The sequence below is a fragment of the Parasteatoda tepidariorum genome, chromosome 4 (assembly GCF_982258835.1).
Source record: "Parasteatoda tepidariorum strain Cologne lab strain chromosome 4, Ptep-v5.0, whole genome shotgun sequence".
NCBI lineage: Eukaryota > Metazoa > Arthropoda > Arachnida > Araneae > Theridiidae > Parasteatoda > Parasteatoda tepidariorum.
Window position 1 is genome coordinate 78,679,158 of NC_141758.1, and position 13,724 is coordinate 78,692,881.

At 27.0% G+C, this 13,724-nt stretch overlaps 1 protein-coding gene across 2 annotated transcripts in view; it reads right to left on the reverse strand.

Moving 5' to 3' along the window:
- Window positions 1-255: 255 nt before the first annotated feature.
- Window positions 256-13,724, reverse strand: part of LOC122272998 (ERI1 exoribonuclease 3-like) — a 31,734-nt gene continuing 18,265 nt past the window's right edge. For both annotated transcript variants that reach the window (XM_087161425.1, XM_087161424.1), the window contains exons 4-7: window positions 10,022-10,113; window positions 9,147-9,219; window positions 4,595-4,694; window positions 256-399 (exon numbers count right to left, since the gene is read on the reverse strand). In XM_087161425.1, the coding sequence (XP_087017551.1) occupies window positions 314-399; window positions 4,595-4,694; window positions 9,147-9,219; window positions 10,022-10,113 (351 nt within the window). In that variant the 3' untranslated portion in view covers window positions 256-313. The remainder of the gene's footprint in view (window positions 400-4,594; window positions 4,695-9,146; window positions 9,220-10,021; window positions 10,114-13,724) is intronic.

Consider the following 13,724-nt stretch of genomic DNA (forward strand, 5'->3'; position numbering starts at 1 on the left):
GTTTGAGTGGTAGTAAAAGTTCTAACGATCTGAAAGGCTAATAATAAAACACTTTCAGGTTTCATTGGCAATCAAATTTATTTTGATGCTTCTAATCCTGTCTTCCTGAACAGGATTCCAGCAGATTTTAAAAATGTTTTTATTTTTTTCTTAAGAAATTAATTAGCAACCCCTAATGTGTTTTTTCATTTTATTTTTGACCAGGGTTCTAAAAATAAATATTTAGTGATAATGATTTTGGAACATATATACACATAGTACAGAAATAAATTTTATCAATGTTTATATTTTTTTTCTAACACTACATATACAATCATGTCTTCTTACAACCATTAAAATTAAAAACAAGTCCCCTTTCAGCTAAGTCTTTCAGTACCCTTGCAACATTTTTGGAATCATCTGAAATATTAAAAAGAGTTGATTAGAAATTTTATAATGAAACTACACTCTCAATGATAATCTCTAAATATAAGAATATAGTTTATTACTATGTGTAAAAAATATGAATTACTGTTCATATGTTTCTTAATGATAAGATTTTACAATTGGAAAAAATTTCTGAGTACATATTTTGCTATCAGGCTGTAAATTTTTTTAATCTTTTACACATAACTAGCAATTTTCAGTTTTAATATCACATATGTACACTTTAACCTTAGAACATACAAAATATGTTTGTTTTTAATTTTTATAGAAACAATTAATGTAAATCAGTTATTCATATTCATTACTTTGTGTAAAGAATATGAAAAACTGTTCATATGTTTTTTAAGGACAAGTTTTTTACAATTTGAAAAACATTTCTGAGTATATATTTTGTTGCCATGCTTGAGTAAATTTTAATATTTTACATCAAACTAGCAATCTCTGCTTATAACACATGTACACTTTTGCCCTAGAATGCACAAAATATCTTTGTTTTTATTATTAAACAATTAATGTAAAGCACTGGTAACGATAAGATATCGATCAATGGTCTAGTGATTACTGAACTGGACTATGGGAACAGTGGTTGTGAGTTCGAATCCCACCGTAGGAATGGATGTAATTTTCTCTCTGTGTGTTCTATGTTCTTTCTTCTGTGCGATTGTCTGAAAGTAACCTTCCTTATAAACAGGTTTGTAGGTTGTATGACGTGGGCAACACTACTCCACCGCCATGGTTTAGCCACAGGTGCTCACTGGGTAACGATAAGGGAGTAGCAATTCTGGCATTTCTGAGGGAAATGGGAAATATTCATTACTATGTGTAAAGATTATGAATTACTGTTCATTTGTTTTTAAATGATACGTTTTTTACAATTGAAAAAATTTCTGAATACAGTAGAGTCTCGGAAGTTCGAGTCTCAGAAGTCCGAGGTTCCGCTTAATTCGAGGTGCCAAATTTGATCAGAAAAGTGCAAAAATCAGAAAAAAAAATCAGAAAAGTGCATGGATGAATCGAGAAATTTTCAAACAATGGTTTCTAGAACATTTTGTTCCAGAAACACGGAAGGCATTGAGAAAAAAAAAATTGCCTTGCAAGGCAATTTTGTTTTTATATAACGCTCCATCTCATCCGGACGATGATGAGCTACGTTGAGGTGAAATCCGTGCTATATTTTTTCCCGCCAATTTTACAAGTTTGATTCAGCCAATGGATCAGGGCGTATTGGAAAATTTAAAGAAAAAATATCGACACCGTTTGTTACAACATTTAGTTCAGTCTGATGATGAAAGTGTTGCGGATGTTTTGAGGAATGTAAGTCTGAGAGATGTTGTCTACTGGATAGCAGATTCTTGGGAAGAAGTTCAACCTACCACAGTAATTAAATCGTGGACTAAGTTTCTACCTGAATTGGTTACGCCTATTGAGAAAATTAATGATGATGATAGTGGAACAATTGTTTTGAAAGATTTGGTGAAGGAATTATCAGGCTGCGAAAACTCTAATGCAGTTGATCTAAATGAATGGCTAAATAGTGACGACAAGGTGGAAATAACAGACTCAAGTATTATAGAAATGATGGAAGATGAGGAAGAATATGAAACAGAAGAAAACGACTCTCCGTTATCAGAAAAAAAATATCTCATAGTGAAGGTTCTGCAGCCTTACAACTAGCCTTAAAATATGTAGAACAGCAAACTGAAGCCACCCCAGCAGATGTTTTGCTTTTGAAGCGTTGGCTGACTATCGCATCAACAAAGAGAAGTAATATACTGGCGCAACAAAAAATTGACAATTTTTTTAAATTGTAAAGAATCTTTTACATCATTATACTAAAGAATAAAGGATTTTAAGGTAATATGTTCATTTTATTTAATTTCATTTGTAGTTGTTAAAAATTTTCTACTTTTTCGGAAAATCCGAGTTTTCAGTAATCCGAGGTAGTGTCAGCCCTAATTACCTCGGATTTTCGAGACTCTACTGTATATATTTTGCTGTCATGCTAGAGTAAATTTTAATCTTTTACATCAAACTAGCAACACTTCAACTGAAGTACACTTCAACCTAATAACACACAAAATATCTTTGTTTTTATTTTTTATAGAAATTAATAAAAGCTCCTAAACCTTAAGAAGAATTGAAGCAGTTATGATATGTGATCTACAAATGAACTTTTCATTTAATTTGATGTTTAGTCTTGCCAATTCCTCCAAAAATAACAGAACCATACTTTATTAATTAATATTCATATTTTAATCAGTCCAGAAGAACAGACCGGCACCAATAGCAACGCTAATGTGACGCAACCTATGCAACTCTAATGTGACGTAAATAAAGAACCTACCAAACAGAAGATATGCCTACCACCATCTTTTATTTCATGTTTAAAAAAAATTATGAAATTGCCCCAAACGCTTCTGAACCATAAAATTATTCTAATAAAAAGTTATTCTGCAAATAAAAAATGAAACAAAGACATTTTCTAACCTAATTTCAGTTATAACTAAACCATTTATCTTACCCCATTGCTTTTAAATAATAACATAGCAAAAGTAAAATCATAACACTTATTTTCATTCTTATCAAAATTAAAAAGACAATATTTCAAATGTAAAGAATATAAATGTGCTTAATTACTTAAACTATAACAGAATTTCTAAAAGTGATCTCTAAACACTTTTTAAAATTCTGCAACAATGTTTAAGATCCTTCAAGTTTTCAAAGGAAAAAAAACTCTTTCTACTGAGTGCTGTACTTTTATGGAATGAATAGTACCACAAAAACAAAATTATTTCGACAATTTTTACTAAATTTTAATTAAGATAACTTTTGACGTAATTAAAATTTAAAAAAACATTATGAAAAACACATTTTAAGGCACAAACTTTTGAACCAAAATCATCATTATCACTTAATACAATGGCAAGCCTAACATCATAAAATTAATTTAGTGAATTTTAATTTAGGCAAAATGTAATTAACAAATCAAATCACTACCATAAATAAATCTAAACTAAATATTGTAATAAAGGGGATTCTATCAAAACAATCCTCCACTAACTAAAGTGCATTGATATATTGTAAAATAGACTTGCTCTTAACTATTCTCAACATAAATCCAGTGAAGAACTAACAATTAGATAAATTGTTCGAAATACTAATTGTAAGAAAATATTATGAATATTAGAAATCAAATGGGTCAGCAAATGAAATAAATGGGATTGCAAATGGGCAAGCTATGTTGAAATTTACTAACATCCAACATATTAGATCATATTTGACCAATGAATCAATGTGTACATTCTTTCAATATGTAAAATTTTGTAGATAACTCTGAATTCCAAAGAAGACTTTTCATGTGTAACACAAACTAATAGCAGAAATGAAAAATTAATAGCCAATCATCTTTTGAAGTACACAATTTGAGAAAAATTTCCTTAGTACTTTAAAAAAAAAAATAATAATCAGAAAATGAAAAAAAAGAATTAATCCACGTTAAATAAATATAATAATATTAATTAATATGATATTGTAAACTAAAAAAATCAAGCATTTATTACAATTTTTAAAATTAAACATCGAGTCTAAAGAAACTATCAACTATATATGAACTTATAAACATATATTATTAATTGCCAGTACAAGGCATTGGCTCAGTAAGTTAAAGTGTTATACTGTTATATGGTGGCAACGATCCTTTAAGGGTTAAGGTTGACAGTAGGAAAAGAAGTAAATGCTTAGTCTTTATTTATTGTTCCCAGTCTTCCAATTGTCTAATCTATAAATATCTAATAGTCACTTAAGCTGCAAGCTTTAAGGTTCTTAAATTTGCAACCAAAAGATAGATTTTTTTTTCAGTTTACTTCCTGATTGTTTATTCTCAAATGCACTTAGATCATTCTTCTACTCCAAAAACACAAATATACTGTAATTTGAAACCTTCATCAGCTGAGATCATCAGAATTAAATGACTTAGCAAAATAAGACTCAGTTAAATAAGACTAAGTTAAGAAACCTTATATATATTTTTAAAAAAACGTAAGTTTTCCACTATGTATTATTCACTTTATTCACTATGTTTTACAAATATTACCCAATTTATCTGCCTTATATGAATTAAAAAACTATTTTGTAAATATGATCTGAATCTGTTTGCAAAATCACTTACCAAGACCAGAATGAAGTTCTCCTTGAGGCTCTAATTCACAATATTGCAGCATTTTAGATAAATTATCAGGCCATGTATAAGGTTCAATTTCACAAAAGCTCTGGTACATGTAAAAAAAAAATAAAGAAATAAATATTTACTAACTGTACCACTAAAAAGTTTATCTTTAAGTAAATCTTAAACTTCATATTAAATTTTACAACAAAAAAGTTAAAAGAATATTGTTTTACTTTGAAACAGAAAATATGGCTTATCAACAAATTAAATAATAAATAATGTCACTAAAATTAGAATATTTTTTACATCTATGAAAAATTAAAAATATTTTGATGGAATTGTGAATGAAATAATATTTGAAGGCATCCTCATAGAAATGAATTTAAAACATACATAGTTTAAAACATGGATAGAGTTGCCTATACCGATATTATTAAATTATCCCGGATTTTACATTACCCTTTTCGAAAAAATCCTCCTTAATATGTTTTTCTATTAGAACAAAATAATTTTTTCTCTACAAAGCTTGCACAAACTTTTCCTGTTTTTTTTTTCTCTTTCTAAAAAATAAAAAAAGGAGATAGACTAGTTTATTATCTGTTCATAGTTTTTCTGACACTCTTTCTTTTCTATATTATTGTCCTTTTGTCTGTGAGAGGAGATTTCTCCCTTGAGGCGAAATCAGAAGAGTGTGATTAAAGGAACTTAAATTGTAAAATTTGTGAGTGGAATTTTTTCCAACAAACCTGTACCTTTGAACCTTGGAATTACCCAATCATTTAAAGACCATTACACTAAACAGCTGGCTAGATTTTTTTTCTTTGTGATTTCAGTGATCTGCAAAATGCATCTGAAGCAAAAATAAATGTTCTGAAAACTCCTAAATTTGGTTTTTACTTTTTGGTGTTGACTAAAATGTATTACAAATAGGTTTAATAACGCTTGTTGAGGTTAATTAGTTCTCAGTATCCAAAGAGAAAATTGAACCTGCGGAATAAAAATGTTTTGAAGTTGATAACACATACGTTGACTACAAAACACGTATCATTACTTTTGAATTCCTTCAATATTTGATTCAATGCCTACGCCTGATGATAGGGATGAAAATGATGAAGATGATAAAATTATGAAACATTTATGAATGCAAACCATAAAGCAATTTGCAAACAACAGTAAGTATTGAGAAGGACATTGTTGAAGTGAAATCCAAAAACAAAAGGAACATTACACATTTTTTCCAGTAGTTCATTTGTAAGTTCATCTTCCAGTAGTTAATCTTTAAAAAATATGCTATTGTTTTTTTTTACTCCAATTTTATATTATCCCGCTTTGTGCACTTCTTAGAGCTCGTTTGACAGAAAACGTAAAATTTGGGTTTTACTGCATGCGTACACATAGGAGGGGTGGACAAAATAATAGAAACTTTTCAATACTAATACATTTTTTTCATATTTCTCAAGAAATACTAAGAGAATCCCTTTATAACTTTAGAAGTGATCATGCGATTTCTCATACATATCTCATACAATGAAGTTTATTACTTTTAGAGGTTCGAAGGACTGATAATAAATTGCAAACAAAAAATAGTGTTTTTGAGCACTCTAAGCCAAAAATTGTAGCAACAAATTTGTAAATTGTAGCAATCATTTTGGTTATTCTATGTAATAATTGAGCGAAATTCCGTAAGCCTAGCTGAAATATTCATGGCGATATTGATATTTTTAATTAAAAAAAGCTATTTTTTTGTTTTACAAAACGCAAAACCCATTTTGCTATAGCTTTAAAAATATTCAATAAAATTAAACTTAATTTTTAGAGCAAATTAAAGTTAGTTACAAAATTATTCTTCAAAATTTGCGAAAAATTTGTTTGAAACTGCGTAAGATATGAGCATCTAAAGTATTTTATGAATACTGTGCATGCACAGGAAAAGTAAAAGATTTTTTCTTCTTAATTTTGCAGATAATCGTATTTGGCAATAAATTAAAAAAAAGTCTGATTTGAATATCTTAAAGAAGAAAAAAGATTTGAGAGTTTGCTAAGTAGTTTTTGTACTTTTTGAAAGAAACTCAAAATGATAAGGGGTTTTCCACACATTTCCTTCTGTATTATTAAATAAGATTTATTAAAAATGACACTAGCATTTTTGGGGATCATCCACATAAAAGTATCGTTTCTTTTACCCATTTTCTCTCCTTATACAATCTTATTTTGGTGTACGGATGTTTATTGTAAGGCATTATTATTTTTTATTCAAATTTGTCTCATGACACAAAATAATATTTGTAGAAAAACCCTTATAATTTTGAATTTCTTTTTAAAAGTTCAAAAACTACTTAGAAATTTGCTTGAAACATTTTAAATTTTTAAAATAAACAAATTGGACTTTTTTTACTAGTTACCAAATACGATTATCTAAATTTTTCCAGTTTTTCCTGCTCATGCGCATGTGTAAAAGAATATACTCATATCCTGTGCAGTTTTAAACGTATTTTTCACAAATTTTAAAGCAATAATTTTGTAACTAATCTTAAATTGCTCTAAAAATTTTGTTAAATTTCATACAATATTTTTAAAGTTAGAGGAAAAAACGTCAAACAAAAAATTTTGTTTTTATGAAAATGTCCATATTTCCATAAATATTTAAGCTATGCTTATGAAATTTTGTGCAATTATTGCATATAATAACTGAAATAATTACTACCAGTTACAAATTTATTGATACAATTTTTGATATAGGGTGTTCACTAACACTATTTTCTGTTCATAATTTATTGTCGGTCCCTCACTCATCTAAAAGCCTTAAACTAACATTGATAAGTATGAGAAATTGCATGATCTAAACACCTTTAAAGTTATAAAATTATTCGTTACATATTTCTGGAGAAATATGAAAAAATTTATTAGTATAGAAGTGTTACCATTATTTTGCCCACCTCCCCTGGTACATATATACTTAATTCTCTTGTTTTTGTTTTCTTTAATTAAATTGATATTTTTTACTTGTAGCTAAAATCCTCTTCTCAGGAACACTCGTAATGTACGAGTTTGCTCCGAGCTTCAACACACTTTTGCATGCCACTCTCTTAATTATACCATGCTTGAAACAAAACAAAAAATAATTAAGCAATTAAGATTTTGGGAATATTCTAACAGTCAAGAATTATGAACAGAACTGTTAATTATCATTAAGCTAATACATTTCTAATAAGTAAATTAATAAGAAAATAAATTAATAAATTTAACCAAATCAAAAGGCCAATTTTGCATTTTCACTTTTTAATATAAATTACATTAATGAAAATAAAAAGCTTATTATTTTTTTTTTTACTTTGAACAAAACCTCATACATCAACATAACAATTTAAAGTGCTCTTTAATTCATTGGAATTATTAAATGAGTGTTAATATAAAGAATTTTCGCAAACGCCCATCAACGATTCTGCAAAAATAGTAAATGCTTGGAAAAATGAGTGAATCAACTTACTAGTTAAATAAACTTATATTATTAGCTGATGATAAAAAAAAATTTTTTAAATCCTTCCACTCTAATAATCAAACACTGTTCTTACCAAGCAAAGTTTTTACATACTCTTGCAGTCTTATTATAATTGTATAATGTATTTTAATCAGTTGTTCAATGATAATTAATCGATTTGGAAAAATACTGTATGTACACCGTTAGAAGACATTTGGTCAAATCATGGTACAAGTTTATTCTCAGGGGTCTGTCTAGGTTTTTCTGAGAGGTACTTATTTTGTGAAAATTTAGACATAATTTGTGAAAATTAAAAATTATATTAAAAATCAACACAAAAACATGGTAAAAATATGGATTTATCGTTTCTTATGGGATACAAAAATAAAATTTATGAAAAAATATTTCTAAACGGTAGTAAATTTGGCCTGGACAGACCCCTGATTGTAGTATTTGAGCATATGCTGAAATCAAAGTGAGATAAAATAAAAGGTGGTAAGCCGGACAAAAGTTTCACATGGTAAATATTTCTTCAGAGTCCTCAAAATGAATTTGCAAGAGTCAGACATCTACTTAACGAGAAAGGACATTGGGCAGAAGTACACAAAAATAATGGATATTAGAGTACAATACAATTCTATTTCTAAATAAAAGTGTATTTACTAACAAATAGCATAAATCATATAAATACAGCAACAACTATTTTAATAACAGTATGAATAAGCTTAACTTTTAAAAACAATCTAAACAGCTCTGACTTCTTAAAAAAATATTCAGCTACTTTTACAATGGCAATTAATGCATCAGTCATAAGTTTAAATCCTTTTATATAATCTTTAATAGCTTTATTTGAAAATTAGTTATCATCCAAAATGCCTAATTTTTTATATAAAATTAAAATATATTAGGAAAATGAAATGTAAAATAATATATTAAGATCAAAAATCTACACATGTTATGAATGGAAAACATTTAAAAAATATTTCATCAAAATATGCTATGAAAATTTTAAAGCATACAAATCTCACACAAGATTCCTAGCAATTAATAAGTTTTTATGCTCAAATAAAAACTCACTCTTTTTATATTAATCCATCGTTGCATGTAATCTGGCACTTCGAATTCTGATATATTGCTCTGTACTGGTAAGCTGAAACATAAGAGTAATTTTAGATTATCAGAATTTCAAAAAAGAAATGTATTTTAAATTGAATTGAACTGAATTATTGTGTTTTAAACTCAGGTTTAATTCAGTAAAATATTTTTTTAGACATTACTTTAATTGAAATTTCAAAATTGTTTGAAAACTCAATTAAAAATTTACTCTGAGCACTTTTGTTGATTCAAGAATTTATCTCCTCCTTAAAAATACTTTTTTACTGTACTGCTTAATATTTAAGTTAAAGTAAAATAACAAGCTAATTAACAAGTACATTAGGTCCAAAAATTTTGTTATAAGTACAAAAGTTAAGCATACCTTTATTTTTATGTCTTGTGCAAAGAAGTTTTTAATTTCTAGACACCAGCTTAATGTGTTTATGTTAGTTTTAAAACACTTGAAAATTTAAGTTAAACCACTTTTTCAGCTAAATATTTTGCTTATTTTCTACTTTTTTTTAAAAATTAAACTAGTTATTAAGGATTTTCAATAGAAAATAATTTAATATAAAATCTGGTAATTTAATATAAAAAGTCAATTTCTAATATATTTTTTCCATAACAGTTTTAAAAAATCTGCAAAGATGAAAATATTAGTAAATAATTTAACATTTATACCAATTTAACATTATACTAAATAATTTAACATTTATACCAATTTAACACTATACTAAATAATTTAACATTTATACCAATTTAACATTATACTAAATAATTTAACATTTTTCTTAAAAAACGTTTCAATGATATACTGTTATGATTATAAATAAATGCTTTAAATAATAAAAAATTACAGGTAATCAAGATCAGGATCACCACACGTTACGAAAGCAAATTTAACATCAGGCATTAAAAGATTTTCTTTCTTCATCCAATCTAAAAATTTCTGAAAAAAATAAATAAAATAGTTCAATTTTTTATTAGTGATGGTTTTAAAAAAATCAAATTACAATGCAATAAAAAATAAAATAAAAATTTAGATAATAAAATTGGAAACGAATTAATATAAATATTAAATCATTCTTAAAAATGTTCATATTATAGATAACAAAAATTGCCTCTGAAAATAACAACTTTATGGTTGAGAGCATTGTTAAGAAATAGTGGAATGACAAAGTATTTGAATGTCTACAGAAAATTCCTTGAAGACGAGAGAAAATTAATAATTATACTTCTGGATACACATGCACAAAAACTTTATAAATGCATAAATGAAATTCTTTAGAAATATTAATTCCAACAAAATATTCTCAAATGTAAGAATTAAATTTTAATTACCTAAAACCTCACTAGTTATTTTGCTTGAAAATCGCATATTATTTTTCATAAAATACTTCAACCTAAGGTAGTAACCTAATAAAAATTTAATTTTTAAACAAAATTAATATTAATAATCTAGTTAAATATTTATATAGTCATTGAATGGATGCCCCCTTAGACAGGATGACAAGGGCCTTTGCACCTTAGGCTTCATGACTTGGGTCATTGTCCCCTTCGCCCTTTCTCAACATGCCATTATAAAGAAATGAAATAAAAAGGTTTTCACATCTTTTTTAAGAGGTGGTCTAGTTTACAAAATACATCGACATAAAATTTTAATTATATTTTTCTGTTGATAACGAAAACTTAACATAGACAAACCAAACATACCATAACAAACCAAAAAATAACACAGCATAAAATATTTAATTTGTATTGTCTTTGAAAATGGCTTATTGAGTTTGAAAGAGGAAAGCTTATATGTTATTATGCTATAATAAAATTTTAACATTTGAGGAATGGAAGCTTTAAAGTTTTATAATTTCAAAACTAATTCAAAATTTTGAAAAAGGTCATGGTCCTTATTATCTACACACATAAGAGCTCATTGTTTAAAAACATATAAAATTATTTTGGCTTTTTAAACAGAAGGTACAAAACAACAAGAACTCATGCAAAGGCCAGATAAAAACACTTTTTAAAATAGATTGATTATGAAATTACTCAGAAAACTCTATAAACTAATAAGAGTTTAACTCAAATTGATCTCATTAATTGTAACAACCAAACTGAATTTTTTTATAAAAAAGAAAGAAAGACTCTGGTTTCTTAACAATAAAGAGGAGAGCAAATTGCTGATTTTTGAGAGAGGGATACTTAACAGAATTTTTGGTGCTGTCTATGAGAATAACAAATGGTGCACACTTTACAATCATGAATTACATAAAAAGTATAAACAACCAGACATAGTTCATGTTATTAAAGTCAATCGCATTCCATGGCTGGGACACCTTTATAGATGTGAAGATCAAAACCCAGCAAAAAAAAGTAACTTTTTTTAAACCAGAAGGTACAAAAAAAAGGGGTTGTCTACTGACTAGGTGACTGGGCGCAGTTGAGAGGGACCTAAAGATAATAGGAATAACTAACTGGAAGGCCATGGCGCAGAATAGATCAAGATAACAAAAACTTATTGGGATGGCCTTGGCCTGTCATAGGCTGAAGTGCCCAAGAAGAAGAAGAAGGAAAACTTCTGTTGCATTTTAATGTAAATAAAAACGAAAGGTTTTAATACAGTTGTAACTTTTTCTTAATTTTAGTATTTTTAGTTGCAGTCATACTCTAAAACACAGCATATTTTAAATGAAAGTCATTTATTCACTGTTTACATTAAATTAAACCACAGTTTAATACACCAATTTCTTTAAATTTAAAAACTCATAAAAGTAAATTAAAAAAATTTGTTTTCAAAATTTTAGAAATAATTTTAAAATGCTGATATTTGCTTAAATTTCAAGAACATTTTGCTCTAACTTATAAATGATCATTCATTGAAATCAACGAACGAAAAAGAATTAATAACTTCTTCAGAAGTGAATTAGTACATTTCAAAAGTCAGTAAAGTATATAAGTAAATATGCTTATAAAAATGCATAATTACAGCTTATATTTTTGAATATGAAAAAGGTAAAGTAATGGCTTAGAATAATTTTGTACCTTTTTCTACTTAAATGAATTCTAGGTGCAACTTATGTCATATAATAAAACTGTAAAAGATATTAATAACAAAATAACAACATCAAGTCCCTAATTAATTATGGAAAACATTGCGTATCACAAATTTTGAATGAAAATTATTAGTTTGCAGATTCGAAACTATATCAACATTACAGAAAATAATTTATTTAAGTAGATTTGATACCCTTTTCTAAAATGGGAAAAAAAATTACAAACCAATGAACTAAAAAATTAAAACAAAAAGCTATATTAACATTAAGAACACACTGTAACTCAAATTACAAAAACGTTTGAGTTTAAATTGTACTTTAACTCAATACTTAAAATTATAATACTTTAAGTCAATAATTAAAATATGATTTAAAAACAGTTATTAACTAAACACACATAAACTTCAAAAAAAAAAAAACTTTTAAAATGTGGTGACTTATACAAACATATGAAAGTACAGTAGAGAACCAATTATCCGGGATGCTCGGGACCATCGCTATCCCGGATATCTGAATTTCCCGGTTTTCTGGATCGACCAAAAAGTGTCGTTAATCGATGTTTTATCGAACCCGAAGTACAAGGAAAAAGTGTAATGCGTAAAGTAAGAGAAAAAAGAAAGGTACTACTAACTTTAAAAAGAAAAAAAAAATGGTAGATATATAACATTTAAAAGAATAAAAAAAAATTGCAAGTTTAGACAAGAAAATCAAGTTTAAAAAATACAAAATTCTCATATTTATTTTTTAAAAATAATTACAATTCCTAAATTAAATAATGTAAACAAAACCAATGATTAAATAACGCAATATATATCATACCTAATTATACGGGAGGAAACGATAAAATAAGAGGAAAACTTATTAATCAAAAAAAACACTTGAATATTATCGAACCAAAACGATAGTTAAAAAAGGCACTAGCATAAATATTAAAACCCGGAACAAGGCAAGATCAACGGAATTCAAAAAAAAAAAAAAAAAAAAAAAAAAAAACCTAATGATAAAATTTATGAATAAAAAGAATTAATTTATTGAGTGCGAAGTTTATCGCGAAAAGAAAAAAAATGAAAAGAAAAAAAATCAAACGTAGTGGAATCAGAAAAACAAAAATAATGCTTCATAAAATAATCCTATGTTTAGATTAATAAACAATTCTCCTTTTATTTTATTTTTTTGTTGATAAAAACAAGATTTTTTATTACAGCAGATGTGATTCCACACCAAGAAAAACTTGCAATTGATACCGCACTTCCAAAGAATGAGAATTTATTCAAAAGAAAAAGATTTTATTTTTATTAGTCGATGTCAAATAAATATATTTTTCTCTTTTCTTTTTCTGCTCACTGATATGCATGCAATGCATTTTCCCCACCCCCCTCGTAAATCAAGCAGAAAACGAAATCAGCATGCCACACCCTTGAGTTTGATTGACGGCCTAAAGGAAAAAATAAAGCAATCCTCCCTTCCCTGCCTTCAAGGTCACGGAGGAAATGACGTTTCTCTGGATAAA